At 33.6% G+C, this 18602-nt stretch overlaps 2 protein-coding genes across 3 annotated transcripts; both read right to left on the bottom strand.

Moving 5' to 3' along the window:
- Positions 1-103: 103 nt before the first annotated feature.
- LOC136802457 (retinal homeobox protein Rx-like) lies at positions 104-2159 on the bottom strand. The gene is made up of 3 exons (XM_067059188.1): positions 1967-2159; positions 1287-1516; positions 104-1046 (listed from the first exon to the last, which is right to left on the bottom strand). The coding sequence occupies exons 1-3, from the start codon at positions 1995-1997 to the stop codon at positions 237-239; spliced, it is 1071 nt and encodes a 356-aa protein (XP_066915289.1). The 5' UTR covers positions 1998-2159; the 3' UTR covers positions 104-236.
- Positions 2160-8571: 6412 nt separating this feature from the next.
- LOC136802456 (uncharacterized) lies at positions 8572-18098 on the bottom strand. Of its 2 annotated transcripts, none has more exons than XM_067059186.1 (8): positions 17752-18098; positions 17400-17490; positions 16423-16546; positions 15340-15515; positions 13065-13230; positions 11931-12040; positions 10389-10776; positions 8572-9375 (listed from the first exon to the last, which is right to left on the bottom strand). In XM_067059186.1, the coding sequence occupies exons 1-8, from the start codon at positions 18070-18072 to the stop codon at positions 9102-9104; spliced, it is 1650 nt and encodes a 549-aa protein (XP_066915287.1). In that variant the 5' UTR covers positions 18073-18098; the 3' UTR covers positions 8572-9101. The 2 variants fall into 2 exon arrangements, with proteins under 2 accessions (XP_066915287.1, XP_066915288.1); XM_067059187.1 differs by having other exon boundaries at positions 17714-17761.
- Positions 18099-18602: the final 504 nt, after the last annotated feature.

The raw sequence follows: 18602 nt of genomic DNA, 5'->3' as shown, positions 1-18602 counted from the left end.
TAAAATACAATGGTTTTACGTTGTTTTTTATCAAATTTTTTCAAATTTAATGATCTATAAAAATATAATTCTAATTCCAAAATAAATATCGAATTTTCTGGCGAATATCATTTAAAACAAATAGATTAACAGCTTGAGAGACGAACTTCTCGGCCTTTTGTCTCGATTTTCGTTTTGTTTTTTAAAACGAACTGGAACGAGTCATTCGAGCGCATGGGTGATATAATGTTCACTGATTATTCAACACTATCATTTCCTTCGAAAGAAGACTGGTGATCAATCGGTTCTGTTTTAATATTGTCCGGACTTTTCGAAAAGATGGAAGAAGCCGGACTTTTCTTTGCTTCTCTTTCCTTCCATAATTCGTCTTTCAGAAAAGTGACGTCATCATGATGACGTGATGCGACGTCATCACGTCGAAGTATGACGTCATCAGTGTCTCGGTGCCGCCGATCGAATTTCTCATGATTAGCAGCGTACGTTGATTCGACGTATTTTAAGTAACAAGAGCGACAGGGGCACGCTAATTGGCGAGTTGAAAACGGGTAGAAAATTGGATTTTTAGGACTGTGTTCTATTTCTGATTCGGATTTGATATCGGGAGATCTATGAACACGATCGGATGACGGGGATGGTTGAGGAGATGGAAGCTTTGCATGGCGGTGATGATGTTTGATGAAAAGCGGTGGTGAATGTGAGAAATACTTTTCATGGTCTCTGGCCCCGCGAACGTGGCTGATCTCGGCTGAAGAGGGTTCATGATGTCCTCGGAAATGATAATGGGTGTGCATACGTTCCGAATATCTAGCGTGTTTAGAAGAAAGTACCTCGTCTGAGATCAATCTTGGTAGTAAAGTGACTGGATGAGGGTGATGTCTTTCGCTTTCGTTTTGTAGACTATGAGGTCTTGGGATGCCAGTAAACCATGGTGGTTTATCAGAGTTGTTTTCTGTGGTATGTGTTCGTAATTGAACGTTCTTTTGAATCAGTTTTTGTTTAGCAGATGAAAGTTTTCTCCATTTTGCTCGTCGGTTCTGAAACCATACCTATAAAACAGTGAAATAGAATTTACATCAAAATGATCTTTCCTTTCACTTCACTGTATTTCAAAGATTAGAAATATTTCTGTGTTTTTTTTCCTTTTGAATTTCAGACTTCAAACAGGTCATAGAGTTTACAGCTATATAGTTTTGGTACTATTCCTGAAAAGTCTAGAAGGTGGTGTTTTATCTGCTTTAGACATGCATATGACACTTTCTGAGAAATTTCAGCGATGAAAAGATTACCTGTATTCTAGCTTCCGTTATGCCAATTTTTTCTGCTAAAGCCTCACGCGTGTTAATGTCTGGATAATGTTTACGTTGAAAGGTAAGCTCTAATTCCTCTAATTGTTGCTTAGTAAAAGTTGTGCGATTACGACGTTGTTTTGAACGACACATGGAGTAATATTCGTCGTCAATGACGGATGTTGATGTCGGAGAATGTAGGTGTTTGTCATCACAACAACTGGAATGACCTTCAATGAAAGATGAAAAAGTTAAAGATATTTTCAATTTCCAAAGAAAATCCGTCCTCTAAAGTATGCACTCGTTTTCACTAAAAAAGACTAAAAAGGGAATAAAATAATGCGAGAATAAATTAATGCGGAATAAATTAATGCGAATGACACCTCAAAAATTTCATGTTTTGCGGAATTAATTAATACGAATGAGCCACATTTTAAACTTTATTCATGATAAAATCACAGCAAAATTATTTAAAATGCGGAATTTATTAATGCGAATTGACCAATGTTAGGAATTGCGGAATTAAATAATGCGAATTAGGGCCAATGCGCATTAATTTATTCTGCATTAATTTATTCTCGCATTAATTTATTCCCTTAAGGTAAAATGAATTAAACTTAAAAGTAAACGAGAGATTATGGTAAAAATTTAAATACAGGGTACATGAATAAAATTCTTACACATTGAAGTTGCCGTTGACCAAGGAAACATGATGATAGCTCCACACAGAAAAAAAAGAGTCTGTTATCGGAGATTTTTAGTCAAAAATGTGACGAGTTTTTAACCACGGACCACAAAATACAGCTTTTTATTGTAAGCCTTAGCGAAGGAGTAATTAACCATCTATTCTACAATCTACGCAATTGATTCCTAAAATACCAAACGCAGCTATCTTATATTCCCATGAACCACTAGATCCCAGTCTCTTTGTCTATTGTTTTATGGAAAGAAAGAAAAAGAGAAATAATGTAGAGAGTTCCCGTCTTACAGAGTTTATTTAGACATTAAATTAACAAAATTTTAACAGCAATTTTCACAGTGTTTCTCTCTGGAAAGTTTTTAAGCAGGTGTCTTGTGTAGAAATGTTAAGAGATTTCTTTTACATTAGATTTGGTTGGCTCTAGCAGGGCAGAAGGAAACAAAAAAAGAAAAAGAGGCTTAATGAAAAACTAATGAACTTGAAATTTGAAAATAAAACGTCACAAACAAAAATTATAGAGAGAGAGTTCGATTTTATTTCTTTATTGAAACGATTAATTAATGTAACTAAATATTAGTCTATCTGATTAACTCTTGAATGTGAGGCTGTTTAATGAGGGTAGGCTTTTATTATATTCCAACCAATATTCCCTCTTTTTATATTTTTTTAATATTTTTATATAAAATCACCGCTGCTTTTTATAATGATTGATGTTAATAATTACTTAAATAATTCAAACAAATGTCCACTTTGCTCTTTGATAAAATGAAGATGAAGAAAAATCAAAAATGTTCGACTTTTTGAAAGAATTATAAATTAGATAAGTCAATAAAGGATTAAAACACTGTTTCATTTTTTGTGAATAAAATATATATTCAAATCTGATCAAAATCAATATTTTTAGTGATTTTTTTGTACAATGATCCGGCGCGCGTCTCGCACGTGTGGACGCTCTAAGCCTGTTGTGTCTTCTGACTCAGTTTGCTCTATCCCCTTTTTCCCTCGAGAAAAATTAGCTTATTTTCGAAACACTTTCTGATGGGACACCAAATGGCAAAAACTTTATCAAAAAAGTTCCAATGAATCTCCGGACAGCATTTTCAGGAAGTTTCACACACCTCCTTCTCACAGCCCCACTTGGAACCCTTCCCACTGGAAAAGTTGGCCAAAATATCGTCCCCATTGGAAAATTATACTCTAGCTTTTGTCCCCGCTGAAAATAACTAGATCACTGTAAGTTTCGGTCCGTCTCTTTTATCCCCACTGGCAGATAAAATCCCACCGGGTCTGTGAAAAGGGAGTGTCTTCACCAAAATAAGACATGAAATCAAACTACACATTCTGAAAGGCAATTTTTTGGCGGCACATGTCGTCTTTAAGAAATCGAGTGCCCCCCCCCCGGGACAGAAAATTCATTTCCGTACTACGCTACGTTAAGCGAGATTCTTAGCCGTTCTAGAACTTTTGCTTCAAAATGTTTTTTCTGGTCCAAGTCCAAGGCTCCTGCAAAAAGGCTAAGCTAAAAAAGTTATGGGTTCTCGGTTTCGAACCTCCACTCTTTCTACTCGACACGATACACAACGACTCCTCTTTCTGTTTGCTCTGTAAGGTGAGAATTTTTTGGGACTGATACAAATGTTTAAACTGATGTAAAATATTTTGATTGCAAACGAGGCAAAAAAAATGTAATTACCTAAATAATTTGATTAGTATGGGGGTAGAACTAATAATGATTCTCAAAATTTATCCGGAGAATTTAGTGAGATTGGGATTTTTTCACCGGGGGATAGACTATGAATGACCAGGTTAATAATAGGGACAGTAAGCCATTACTGTGATATAGTTATAAATTTTTCATTAAAATTTGGCTAACTGCAAAATGTTGAAAAAAGCGGGAAATTAAAATGACAATTTTTGCAGAAAGTGAATTTCGTGAAATTATCATTCCTTAGCTACCCAAAGAAGAGGGTCGGTTGGTCGACGAATATGGAAATAGGAAATAGAAATGGAAATAGAAAAAAAAGACACAGATTAGCTCGAATTCTTGGAACAAATGAAAAATTGAACATAAAATTTTCAAAACCTTGGTAAAGTTACAAAAATTTTGAAATTTTGGAAGTTTGTAAAGCAATGAAATAATTTTGTATACTACCAAAATCAATGTTATGTTTATTGTATAAATTTCTAAATGTACTTAATTTGAAGTCTGGTAAGGTACTGTGTTTATTTATGCGGATTTCTTTAGCCAAAATCCACTAAACCCGCCAAAATTTATACTTTATTGAGTAGCCATAGTTTATCTGGTTTAGGACATTCAGGGAAAATTATCAAACCATTTTTCTAAAAGCGATTGAAAAGTCTTCTTTTTTTGTACCCAATAAACTTTACTAAAAATATCTCAACTTCGTTTTAATTATGAAAACAACATATGTTTTTATGGGGCTATCAAGGGTAAAATTTCGTTTGATCTAGGTTCATTTTATTTTCAAACAAAAATATTATCTCATATCTTTCTAATTTATTGTACATTGTATTGAACTTTGGATTTTTCACAGTCAAACGTCATTTTATACACCCCTCTAAATCTGCTCATATCAAATTATAGAATATTAAGAAAATTTAACAGCGAATTAATTAGTCTTCAAATAATCAGAAAAAAATCAGGGTAGATTTCTCCCTTCAAAAGAAAATAGATCTCAAATTTACAATGTTAAAAATTTTTCCTTTTAATTTATTCTCTATCACTTTTTTTATTACTTTTTCATTATTTTCAAACTTGATTTTCACGATTCTTATTCAGCAAAACTATAAAAGGTCTCTACTTGATAAAGTTAATATATTATATAAATAAACTCCCTTAAAAATTATGAAATTTTATTTCCCCATTTTATGATTTCCAATCTTCAAATCGGTCCCGTCCCTTGATTCATTAGCAGATCTTTCACTTCCTTTATCACTTTTCACACCGCACGCGCCTAACGGCAGGAACCATTTTCGATGTCAACTCATTTTTGCCTGACTTCACGAGAATACAAGCCTTAATAAGATACAAAATTATAGAAGTAAAAAAATTGACAAAATAAAGGAGCAAGTTTTTAAAATCTCCACACTAATCCTGAAGATTTCAGAAAGACAGACAGATATTCTGTTAGCGAACACCTTGCCAAAAATTAACGGTAAGTATAGACTAGTAAATGTCATGAAACACAGGAACGCGGGATAAGAGTGATTATAAAAAAAGATAAATTTCCGCGGGGCACTGGTTTGTACTCAGTAAACGCAGTGAGACAAATGCAGGCGTAAGTTGAAGCTAAATACGCAACGACTTGGTCGCCTATTAATTACAACTAGCCGTATGCGCAGCGTCGCACGCTGCGTGTCCCAATCCAGCGAATCACTATACATATAAAAAATCTCTATAGGAAGAAATATAGCTGCTGAAATAGTGATACGATTTTCATTTAATGAAAAAAAATAGATAAAAGATAACATTGCATTGTAATTTTTAACCACAATTAAGTAATTGGCTTAGAAGAATTATATTTTCGATCTTTTTAGCCATCGTGGCTGGCCATCGTGGCTGGACATTCGAGAGTATGACTTTGAAAGACTTTGAAAAGTTTTGAAAGTGATAGGGAGCCGCTATAGTAAACAGAAAGTTTTAAAGATCATTTGAATAAGGAATCTTCTAATGCAAAAAATATATTTGTGAAGAAGGTTGATTTTAACCCATCCAGCTCCAAGGTTGCTGTAAAGAAAATAGTATACTGGCGTCTCAAAGTTAGTCTAGTGGTAGGAAAACTGCATGGGGTGCAAAGAGACGATGGTTCAACGCCGTGAAGAAGAGGCTTTTTAGAGCTTTGTTAGAATTTCGAACACTTTTTACAGGACGTTGTAGACACACACGTTTAAGCGTATTAATATATAGATTCGTCGTGCGGAGACTAAATTGTAATACGGCCTTGTCGCTGGAGTCTTAAACACCACACATCCCCTCTGAGATGGTTTGATATAGAGGATGCACATCGTGTATAAAATTCCTTTCCGCAAAATTACCCCAAATTTGGGGTACCATGTTTCAGTTTTCTTTCAAAGGTTTAGAAATAATTGTATTAACCTCTACCCATTCGAATTTGATGAAACTTAAGATCTCTCATATGTAACTAACTAATTAAGCTATACGATACGCAATTAGTACAGTTGGTACGAAAATAACAAGCATATAGAAGATAGAAAAGTATTTAAATACATCAGACATGTGTGTTTTCGCCTTTTTATACTCCACTTAGCTTGGCATTGAAATTCAGCATTCTTATCCAAAGTCATGGTGTGAGTATAAGGGACCACAGGTTCGACCTATTTGCCCAATGTCGGCATATGCCGACATGGGCAAAAGGTCACGATTTTCACTTAATTTTCTGAATGATATATGAAGTAGTAGCCAAGGACTATAATTTGAAGTTGAACGTTGTAGAATAGTTATTTTTCAACATAGAAAATTTTTTAACTATTATCTTTTTTCATTTCAAACCATCTAATACAAAATATTTTTAGAAGTGTTAAATTTTGCGGCAAAGAAATGGAAAGTGCCCATGTCGGCAAATCCCGACATCGGCAAAGAAATCGAAATCTCGCATGTCGGCATATGTCGACATGGGCACGGAAAGGGATATACAGCTAATCTTTAACATAATCCTTGCCTTGAAGAGGTAACGGAGCAGGTAAAAAGATACCATGAGGTTATTCAATCGCGTACCCAGATCCATTTGCAATCGTATCAGTCTTTTCGGGAGTGCTATCAGAATCACAGTTTCCAGGTTATTTACAAGCCTTACTTTATGAAGTACGTGCTATGAAAATGACCCTTTAATTATATCATTGGTTGTAATTTTCATTTCTTTGTCATATTCCAAAAAGAGCCTGTAGAAGATTAACAGAAATTTCATTGACATTTTTATTTAGGTCCCACAAATTTATGGGGGATGTTTTAGGCTGAACGCATCCCCTCTGATATTTTTTAGATTTGGCGGGTTTAGTGAAATTTTGCTAAACCAACAGTAACGGCAGTACCTGCCGAAATTCTCAAAATTGGCTTACCGCCAAACTAAGTACCTCAAAAAGATAAAAATAGTTTTTTTTACCAAACTCCGAATTAAGTACATTTAAAAATTTACTGTACTGATTGCGTTCTTGTATAATCGTTGTTATATCATCAGGCTCGAAGCAAGTAGAAGCGAGTACGGTTAAGGTCATTAAAGCCGGACGGGCAACGGAAAGAAAGACGTTAATGATATGTTGCAGCACCTTCTTTTATAAAAAGTGCCAAGTTTTAATGGGTAATTAACCTTTTTGTTTCGAAGTTTTTTCAAACTGTCCACAAAAAATTGAACTGTTTTAAATTTTTCGGAAAATTTTTCTATATTAATGCATACTGTAAAAAGTTATGGCTGTTTTTCTATCAAAAATTGGGATCGAAAACTGGTCAAAAAGCACTATTTTCAAGATTTTGAAGCAAATAAGCATTTAGAAAAATTTTCCGAAAAATTAATTTTAGTTCGGTAAAAGATACACCATCTAGCGCAAACAAATTTGCAAATTGTTTTCTCTTCGCCGAAAATAAGCTTTTCAAAGTTTAAATACTCTTCTTCGCAAAAGTCTTCATTTTCTTCTTCATCAAATTTTTTCATTGCGATTCTTAAGTTTTCAGACTCACGGATAATTGGCCTAACAGAAAATGTATAACATGCCACAGTTTCGTGGGCTATATCAAGTAGAACTTTACATTTTGTAAGTGGCAAATATTAAAAATTCACTGTGGTCAGAGCCCTTAAACTTTATTATGCACGGCCTTGTGAACTTTTAGTAATTTGTAGTTTTGAAGAAAAATCTACCTAACTTTTCCTTACAATATATATGCAAATTATACTGGGTGTTTAAAAAAAAAGTTTACAAATTTGAAGTGAGGTTGTGAGAAAATTCTTGTTAGCCTTTCCTCTTTCTGATAGTGAAAAGTTTATATTTTTAACATTTTTAGTTTTCTCGAAATCCTTCAAACTTGTACACTTTTTTTCGAAACAGCCGGTAAAAAAAACAAACTCAGTATTGCGACATTGGAAATAATACAAGCTCTGCAAGTTGATAATTAGTATATGTAATCACATGATAACGAGAATAATTCGAGAATAATTGCACGAGTGATTTTTTTTGCTATTAATTTTCCGAGTCCGAAAGGACGAGGAAAATTCGAAACAAAAAAATCACGAGTGCAATTTTCGAATTTTACGAGTTATTATGTGATTACGAGCTAATCGCACTACTTGTTTCACTACTTTTTCCCCGTTAGGAAAGTAAATTACACTGAAAGTTTTATATTTTTTCTTCTATCTACGTTTTTCTTTTATTAAAGTTTATAGATTTTCTTTCTCATAAAATGAAATTCGAATGCAATTAAAACGTTCGATGAAAAAAATGTAAGAAAAAACATTTAAATCAATTTTGTGCACATTGGCACGGCATCGAGAGTGTGATTAACGATTAATTGCTCTCTTTGAAGGCGCGCCAAATAAGAAAGAATTACTCACCGTGCGATTATACTGATTTATTAAATCACATAAAATAAGAACAAACTGCTTCGAAAAGGTTTTTTTAATTTTTGCAAGAGTGCAATTACAATATTGTGCAGTTCAAAATTACAAAACTACGCAGAGATAAAAAAATTGGCGCAGAAATTACAAAACTGAACATAACATAACGAACTCAAATACGCTTGGCAAATATTATTTCTCAAACTATAATCATTTTTAAAGCCTTGTAATTTTCTTAGATTTTAGTTAGCTTCTCTACAAAGCTACTGTCGTAGAAAATGCGATAAGATTTACGGAGAAATAAAACAGATCATCACGAAAAAACATTGATGCAATACGTTTCAACATTTCACCAGCCGGAGTATAACATTTATTACCATATAATTTTAAGTCGACATTTACTATTAAGGTTTTGTCGTTATATATCTTTACTGGCGTAAGCTCGAATATGGGCGGTGGCGGATCGAGGGCCGGTAGTAGCTATGCCTCTGTGAAGGAGGGGCTTTATGTTCATATATTTTGTTCTCCATCTTAGCGCATATAAAACCACCATTCACCAATTTGTTCTCCCAAATGATCATCGCACTCAAAACGGGTTACCTGGTTAACGTTAACATGATATGCGCCATAAACAAAAATAGGGTATGTAAAAACGCTTCCAATTTGTTCCTGTACTATTAATGATGAACAACTTGTACTCATCATTAGTGACGTATCGTCGGTCAGGAATCGTACAATGTTGGGTGATATACCAGTGTTAGGAGAACACATCGACATTTGCTTAATACCGTTTCCAGTGTATGAACTACAGAAAAATGTGAAATTATTCAGTAGTAAATGTTATATTGAAGAGGGTGAAGCAAAATAGGGGTTGCTTGTCTGCTTTTTTGTCTCTATTTTCAATCAGCGCTTATTTAAGACCATGTTCACACGTTACTGTTCCGTTTCACTCCGGTATGATTTTCGTTCGAGTGTGTTCATATTGGTTTCTTTTTTTTTTCTCAACCTTTTTTGCCTAAATATTACATCATAAAAAAGTTTCAGGCAAACCAAAAAAAAGTTGAATTTTTCGATTTTAGACCAACTAAATGGCAATTTCTGCATTTTAAAAAGATTAATGTATAACTTTTTTATATGTCCTGTTAAACCTATTATTTTAAAATTTAAAAATCGAAAAGTTGAAATGAAAAAATTGAATGAAGAAGAAAACGAAGAGTTTTTCGAAGAAGAGTATTTCACCTTTCAAAGCCCTAATCTCAGTAAAAATCAAACATTTTGGAATTTTTTTTGGTTCAGGTGATGTATCTATTTAGTATCTAAAAAATATAATTTCAGAAAATTTTTGTAGAAGTATATTTCTTTTAAAATCTCCAAAAAACCTCATTTTTGGCAATTTTCTCCACTAAATTTCCATACGAAAACAGCTATAACTTGGGATGCAGCCAAATAGAAAATTTTTCCGAAAAAATCTAAATAAAGAAATTATTTGTCATTAACTTAAAAACAGTTTGAAACAATAAAATGATTTCCTCAAGGAGATTAGGCTTTTTTTGTGAAAAGTATATGAATAGCGTCGTTATGACGTTTTATCAAGGTCCATGCCACACTTATTCCTTAATTACTCATGATGTAATTACTTAAATTAATTTTTTCAAAAGAAGTTTGTTCTTAAACATAAGGTTTTATCTTCAAATTCGGAAATAGATTTTTCACTATGAGCAGAGCCTTTAAGGAAAAAAATGTCGCCCATTTCGCGCGATAGTGGAGACCGGCCTTTAGACGAAAAATCTTTTAAAGGTTTTGAACACTAACACTTACTTCATGAAATAACGTTCATTCTTTATGATCAAATCGATCTTTCGTCCGTGGGATGGTTTCGAACAAACTATTCGGATTTCTGTCAACTCATTTGCGACATGAAAACGGCTCAATGTTCTCAAGCCATACGCTCTGTTTTTCTCCGTGATATCCAAGGGCATGTTTTCTGCAGACGCTTTAATCAAATCATACGTATTTGCATTGTTATCGCTATTTGCATCCAACTTCCAATGACCGATCATCATCCAGCCCTCATTGTCGGTCATTTTACAAAACACTTGAGTAGATTCTTGTTTATAGAATACCCAATAATACCCACTTTGATATTCCGGATGTCGGTGTTTTAATTGTTGGCAAGATATTCCTGGGCTGTCAGCTGATAAGCCTTCTAAAATAGTTGAAAAAATTGTTTTTCTTATTTCAGTTCTTGCTCCCTCCCAAGATGCACATATTGTCGCATCAAAATAAAAAAGCTTTAAGTCCATTTTTTGGAAAATTGAGTTATGACCATACCGATGATTTACACCCATTTTTATCATCTTTTTGGCTTAAATCCATCAAAAACCAAACCTAAAGTGGCCTAATTTTAAGCTTTAAAAAAATAAGAATTAAAACCAGTGTGGAAACAATTATGGACCCAAGGCTTTTTTAACACAAAAATATTTCAAATGTTAATGGTTTTTCAGGATTTAAGGAAGAATTATTTAAAGTCGACTTTCTCAAAACAACAAAAATGGACTTACAGACTGGCAGAAATAAAAGTTGACCTTGAAATAAATTCCGCGTAAACTTTCTTGGTACCGTTGGAAGCGGAATTTTATAAGGTTTAACATACTCAGAGCCTCACGTTGAGGCCCTTTGGGAAAAAAGTTGATGGAAGAAAACATTAAGGACCCATTTTCGCTATAAAATGCCTTGAAAAGTGCTATCCTTGCAATGCTATGTGCCTTTTAAAAGACTCAATGTATACCCCTGTCTCAAAAATATGGGGGGGATTTCCCAACAAACATTTCTGGAAACCACAATGAATTAAACAGTGTCATCCATTATATCAAATGGGTCAAGTACAAGGCGAAAGCACATGGGAATAGCGCTGACTTTATAAGACTTTCAAAGAATAGCTTTGATTGGTTTTTAGTGTAGCTGATGACCAGTAGACTGCTCAAAAAACGTATTTATTTTGGGGCAAAGAAGTCACTGCTCGCTCGTTGAATGGAAACCCAGCTTTATCAAGATTTTTATTGGACTGATCCAGCTTTTAAATAATGGTTAAGTGAATACAGTCGCTCTCATGTTGTCTTTTGACCAGCCACCAGAACCATTGGAAAACCAACAGATCCGGCGAAGATCGAACTCACAACCATGCCATTCACGGGTATTTGCTCTACCATTGAGCTACGGGTCAATGTGAAATCCGAGGACTCAACTGCCACTGGCTAGAAGTTGAAGCGAATCCTTGTCTACTGACTGGTCAAAGGTAGTGAATTGGGAGAAATCCATCTACACATCCCTAGTGTGTTGGAATCCAACAACTGCTATTACCTGCGTGTTTCACTCCCCAATCTTCATCTCGAATGACACACGATTCTCGCTTGTCGCCAACTTTAAATGTGCTATCTCCATTACCAACGAGTATCATACAAGAACATTTACTTGAAAATTAATTAAGACAAAGTCAAAATAAAATAGATGCACTTTTGTTAGAACGAAATTTTTGGCGAGGTTTACTTTAATCTCTATTTTATTACATCCCGGTCTCCCAGTCTAGGTGCAAGTTTTTACCTCATTGGAGATAGAAATTCAATCATTCCGAGCCCAAAAAATTCAGTGGGGACGAAATCCAAGTTGATCTCCCAGTAGGGCTGAAAGTATTTTTTCCAACGGGGACGAAGCTTAGGGAAAATTTTCCAGTGGGGACTAGGGTCTAGCGGGTCTGTGACACAGGGGTGTTTTATTCACTTGTTCTCTGGCACATACCCAGCATTACTCAATTCTAGTACCGCACCTCTCCCCATAAAAAACAGTCGATTATAAAAAGGTAACCATGGTTATAAACTCGTCTCATTGACACATTTGCAATGTTACATTAATAAAATAGCACAGCTGACTCTCGCTAGTTCGAACTCAAACATGGAATACCTTTTGTTCGAATTACAGAGAGATTTGAATTATAAAAATTATTTTATGAGGGTTTCTCCTTAGCAAGCACCTCACTAAAAACCGGGATTTTGCATCTTGTTTCTTAGTGAAGTCCACGTTGACGATTTTCGAGAAATAGAAGCCTTTAAAGTGTTCTGACGCAAATTCGATATTTTTGCTACTCTGCAGGAGTTCGAAAGTTTAAAGTGACGTCAAAAATCGAATGTTTGGACCCCGAAAAATTGTTCATTTGAAAAAGTCGCAAAGTGGAATAGACGTTAATTGTGTAAGTCGCGGATGACATCTAGTATAGGCTAGTTTCCCTTTGACGGGGACTGGAAAAAAGTTCGAATTATAGAAAGATTCGAATAATAAGTTCGAATAAGTGAGAGTCTGTAATAACTTTTTTTTTACGTACTAAAATAACTATTGGAAATTTGGATGTAACACACAGATTAAAAATGTAGTTCACTCTTTCTTTTCATCACAGCTTTTCAAAATTAATGGGTCACCTCCCAGAATGAATGCAGTACTTACTTGTTTTGCGGATTGTATTTAACTGCATTAATTGAAGAATTGGTAGTTCTTCGTAACGTAATACAATGTTTTTTACAATTAAAACGGTAACTCTTAGTTACTGTATCCGCTAAGATGTGGCCTTCATCTGAATGGAATTTGAGTTTAGCGAAATGGCAGCTGGTTGCTGTAAAGAAAAAGAAAAAAGAAACTATAACGGTACGTAGGACTTTCGATCAACCTTGGACCAAGTTCCTTACTGTCATTCTTCTAATTTAATCCTCCGGAAAAAATAATTATTTTGAAGGGGTCGTACTAATAATAAGAGGAAATAAAATACCTTGGAAATTGACGTTGATTGTCGTACTAATAATTAGAGTAAAAGAGATATCAAATCGTATTAAATTAGGGGTTGAAAAATTAAAAACACACTTTTTGGTACTTTTTATTTATTTTTTCTTTCTTTTTCAAACTCTTATTTTGACCAACTTTTCTCTTTTCTTCAAAAGTTTCCAGTTCCTTGAGAACTTTCTCTCTCATTTGACTGTAAAGTTTTGCATTGACCGTTTTGAAAATGAAATCAGCTGGTATCATCCTAGACAGTGGAGACGATCTGACTGAAGACGATCCATTTGATTTGTAAATTAGATTAGATAAAAATTTTTCATGTTTTTTTAAAAAAGAAAGTGTCTTTGAAACAAAAAAAATTCGTTTATTTTTACTATTCGTACTATAATTAGAGGAAAATTTGACCTTTATCGTACTAAATTAGAGGAAAATCAGAAATTCGTGATCATGGACTCGTACTAATAATTAGAGTTAGATAAATTATTTCATTTTGCCAAAATAATTAATTCGTACTAATTAGAGGACGGATTAAATTAGAAGAATGACGGTACTCTCAGGTGCCTAGCTAATAAACGGTGAGATTGAAAGAATTTTCAAATTCTAATAAATGGGGGGCTAATTACCGGGGGTCTAGATATTGTACCTCCAAATCCCAAAATAAGGTTGTCTCAAAAGGGGACACTTTTTTGATAATTTCTCAAAATTTAGCAAAAAATTATACGCCAGTAGATAGTCTAATGTCATGATTTTTAAACCAGTAGAAGAAATCTTTTTTTTTCCATCTTCATTTTTCTTTTTCAATTTCAAAATCTTTCATGTTAGATTATTCTCCTTGGAATTATCTTTCCAACGCAGTGTATAGCTTTTTAATATAGCATTGCAAAGTTGTTAAAAAATAAAGTGTCTACGGTATGTGCCCAAAACGTCGATCAAATCTAAAATTTTTCTCGAATACAGAGGAAATGTTTTACAAAAATATTTGCTGCACGCAAAACTTAACATCGCTACTTTATTTCCCGAAAGTTCTTATTCAAAATTTTCAATTTCAACAATATTTTTCGATCGCTTAAAGATAGGCAGCTTTTTCTAATGGCCCCCAAAACGTAGGTTTGCAATTTTTTTACCATAGTTTGGAAATGTGATTTTAGAGGGTTTTGGGCATAAATTTGTTTGATAAAATTTTTACAGTATACCCTTGGTTGTTAAAACGCAAGTTTGGGGCCCCTAAAATGTAGGTGTATGAAAAATCAAATTATAGTTTTGTTTTCCCTTAAATTTACGACCTGATGGATGTAAAATTATGATTATTATAAAATATTTCAAGATTTTCGATGATGCAAAGTACAAACTGAAAGTTTAAAAATTTTCAAAATGACAATCTTGATTGAACGAGGTCTTTATCAAGTTTCTGAAAACAAATTTCTTTTTAGAAATGTTCCATTCGTGTGTGGAATATGCTGTGGAAATTTCAGAAAAACAAGTCAACTGAAACTGAAAATATTAAGCTTTAAAGTTATTTCTCTCCTATATTTTGGAAGAAAATGACATAATTTGCCGTTTTTACTGAACGAGCGAAAAAAAATTTAAATAATATTAATCTTTGGTTATATTATTATGTAAATTACTTTTCAATATCTAAGGAGTTAGAGTGAAATGCAATTTTTATCAAATTTTGGTGCTGTAATATTTCCTTCCGACGCAAATATGTTATTTTGGATCTGTTTCAAACCATCAAAAACATACTCATTTTTAAGTATAACCATCATTCTTTCAAAATGAACAAAAATTGTCTAATTTTGATAAATCTAAAGGTCAGAATCCTCATTTTAATAACGACCTACGTTTTGGGTCCGTCACCGTTTTGGGGGCAATATACTGTACGTATACTTTTGACACAGATATAGTAAATAAAATTTTGTGAAAGCGATGATGCTTTAAAAGTGCTTACTATGGCTTCTTTCAAGACACTTCCTCAAGATCCAACATGATGCATAGTAAAGCCCAACTTTGTTTGTTTCCTTGCCATATCGAACATAACTGGAGAAAATGTGACATTCGTATCCTTGAAGGATTTCATTTGCTTCACAAGCCGTCCATACTGTTTGGTAATTTCTTTTGATATGACTAAAAGTTCAGAATAAAGAAAAGACTTAAATGTCATTCTGAAAGTGGAGTATTTCAGAAATTTTGTGTTGTTTTCATGAATTTTTTTGTGAACACAAGTCTGTCGAAATCGCCAGAAAAATACACTAGCGGCGTTACATTTACGAGGATAAAATCTTTGCCAACTCACCCCCTTCCAAAACAAAAGTTGATGATTACTTGGCTACACCCTGACTGTTTTTCTGTCAACAGGTAGCTCCAACTTAGCATGAAATTAAAGACATTAAAGGGACATAAAAGTACTGACGAAATTTGTAAACCAACCGTATGCAGCGGGATACAAAATCAAAACAAATGTCACATGTCAAAAAAAAATCAAAACAAATATGGCTGATTTTGATTGTTTCAATTGTTTTACAAGTTTGTTTTGGACACGTGATTTTAATTGTTCTCTTTAATGACACGTGGTTCGGGCAATGTTTACATTTTAACTTTTGTCCCTTTAAACTGATTAATTAAATTAAAAAATAATTTTAAGACGTAATTTTAAACTGAGATAAGAATGATATGATCTAGTCTACACAATAGACAGATCCAGGCTTTTAGGCCTTACTCTTGGTCTATAGGCACTGCTATAGGCGGCCACTAGTGACCCCCACCGGGAATTGCTTATTAATAGGTTTAAACATAATAGACAACATTCACAAAAGATGTTTATCGATAGAGATTTTAAATAAAAGAATGTTTAAAACACAGCTGATTGGCTTAGGTTTCGAAACTCTCTATTGTTTCATTAAAACCTCAGTGCGCATGCGATTTATCTGGAGAATTTCAATATTCAAAACAAAAGCAGTGCTCATAGCCCGAAGAGTAGGAGTTTTACGCTCGAAACGAAGGAAGGTATGACGTAGCCTAGATATGATCGTACCTTTTGCAAGCTTTGAAACATTGATTGGTAGATGGAAAAATTCCCAAGGATGTTTTATCATTCGTTTGTACTTCGTTTGATGAAGAATGACATAAGCCATGATATTTGTCTGCGCACCATAGTGCTGAATAACAAGAATACCATACTTAGCTATAAAAATTCAAAAGTTCCCTTAACAATCAAATCAATCTGATTGGTTGAAACTCAAAATATGATGCGATTGAGCCGAAAAAAACAATCAGTGTTCAGAAAAAGCGTTCGATTGTTGAGATGACTTTTGAATTGTTATGCGTAAGTTACGGTACAATTTCATGTTGAAACCTTCTCCTTTTCTATCAAGGAAGCGCGATCTTCTCAAAATGGCCCCAAAATGGGCTATTCCAAAAAATAAAATTGTTTATACAGGGGTATTGGACGAACTTTTTTCACTAACCCCTGGGAATTTTGGATAGCAAACTAATCCTCTTGAAATTAAGGGTCGACACCCATGGAAAGTGAAATTTTGTAGAAAAGGGCCTGGAAAATAACTATTAATGTCAGTTTATGAGGAGAGAACCCCCTGGAAACCTTTAATAGCCCCCTTGGAAAAGTTCGCCAATACCGCAATAATGGTTTAAAAATGGAATAGCCCAATAGAGCAAAGGAAAAGTAAGGGCAGTCTTTAAAAGGGAAGGGTTATTTACAAGGGAGGGTTTAGTTGTATCTTCAAAAGAGGGGAGATGATTGTAACAATTTGCATTCAACTTTTTAATCATTAGTCAATAAACTTTCAGTTTCCAATTGAATATAGCTTAGATTATCAATATTAGAAGATGATAAATAGTACAATTTTCCAGAATGGGGACAGTCAAAAAGGGAGTGGTAGAGATGAGAATTTTCAAAATTGACTCTAAAATTTTGAGAAAGTCTTAAGAATACGACAATATCATGTAACTTATTGAGCTAAGAGACTGGAAACGAGTTTGATTTCTCCTTACTTTGATTTTGACAATTGGGTCCTCTTTTTCCTCCAGCACAACAAATTTCTTTCCCATCTACGAAACGGTGTTTGTGGCAATCTTCATATACCTAGAATTCAAAGAATTCTAAAAATTAAGATGATTCAACATAGAAATTTCAAAATTTGGCCATCATTCATGAACATCAGACTGTATTTCGTTTTAACTGACCTTGGGGCTTACAGAAGAGGTGTAATCTCCTTCTTAAATGTTTTCCCCTTAAAGCAACTCACTCAGCTGCCTTCAAGATAAAAAAATAGATTTCAATAATTTGTGAAAAAGCAAACTTTCACCTTCGAAGTGAAAGATTCTTTGCAAATCATCATTATACCTCAAAATCATAATTCTTTGGTCCGTAATATGTCCATCCTTCATTTATTTCAATTTCCAAACCGTTATCTGTATTTAGACTAGCTCCCAATAATTCACAGCTTTTCAATTCTTTGTTGAAATTGATGGATTTGCACTTTACACTGTTCGTCATACACGATTTTAAACATTCGACAGGGTTTTGAGTTGAAGTCGTGATTCTGGCAATAATGTCGGCGACTACTCGTTTATTTTGACGTACGTCAGTGAATGTCACTTGACGTTGTGTCGACACCAGAGCCGTTAATAAGTAAACAAAGAGAGTGTTACCCATCAAACTCATCTTTTTAATCTGTCTCAAATTTATATGAATACTTTACTCTGCGACAATTTCTCAAAATTACTGCTTTATTAAAAAGCTATTTATTATTGGAATATAAATATAAATTCAAGAAAATTATATTTCATCTGGTGATGGTCTGTAAGGCGTAAAACAGACTGCAATGTTAACTGGAACTTTATGAAATATTATTTTTAAATTGACAAAAATACATACATATACATATCAATGTATCGGCTATGAACAAAAATTTCAGAATTTGTTTAAAAATAAAAATAGATATTAATAAATGAATTAATAAATAATTTAAAATTTTTACCCACACCCGATGATCTTTTGCAAGGCATGATTCAAACCAATTGTAATATTCTGGATTTTTTAAAGAAATTTATGAAAATGATACTTAGTTATGAATAAAAATCAGCACCTATTTCATCCATTATTCATCATGCACAGTTGTAACTATGGTAGCAACTAAGTAATTTTTGTTGTGCTATTGATTCCATACCACTGATTTTTCAGGCTCGAAAATA

This window comes from Clytia hemisphaerica, unplaced genomic scaffold (assembly GCF_902728285.1).
Source record: "Clytia hemisphaerica strain Z4C2 unplaced genomic scaffold, Clytia hemisphaerica genome assembly, whole genome shotgun sequence".
NCBI lineage: Eukaryota > Metazoa > Cnidaria > Hydrozoa > Leptothecata > Clytiidae > Clytia > Clytia hemisphaerica.
This window is presented reverse-complemented; position numbering and strand designations above follow the sequence as displayed.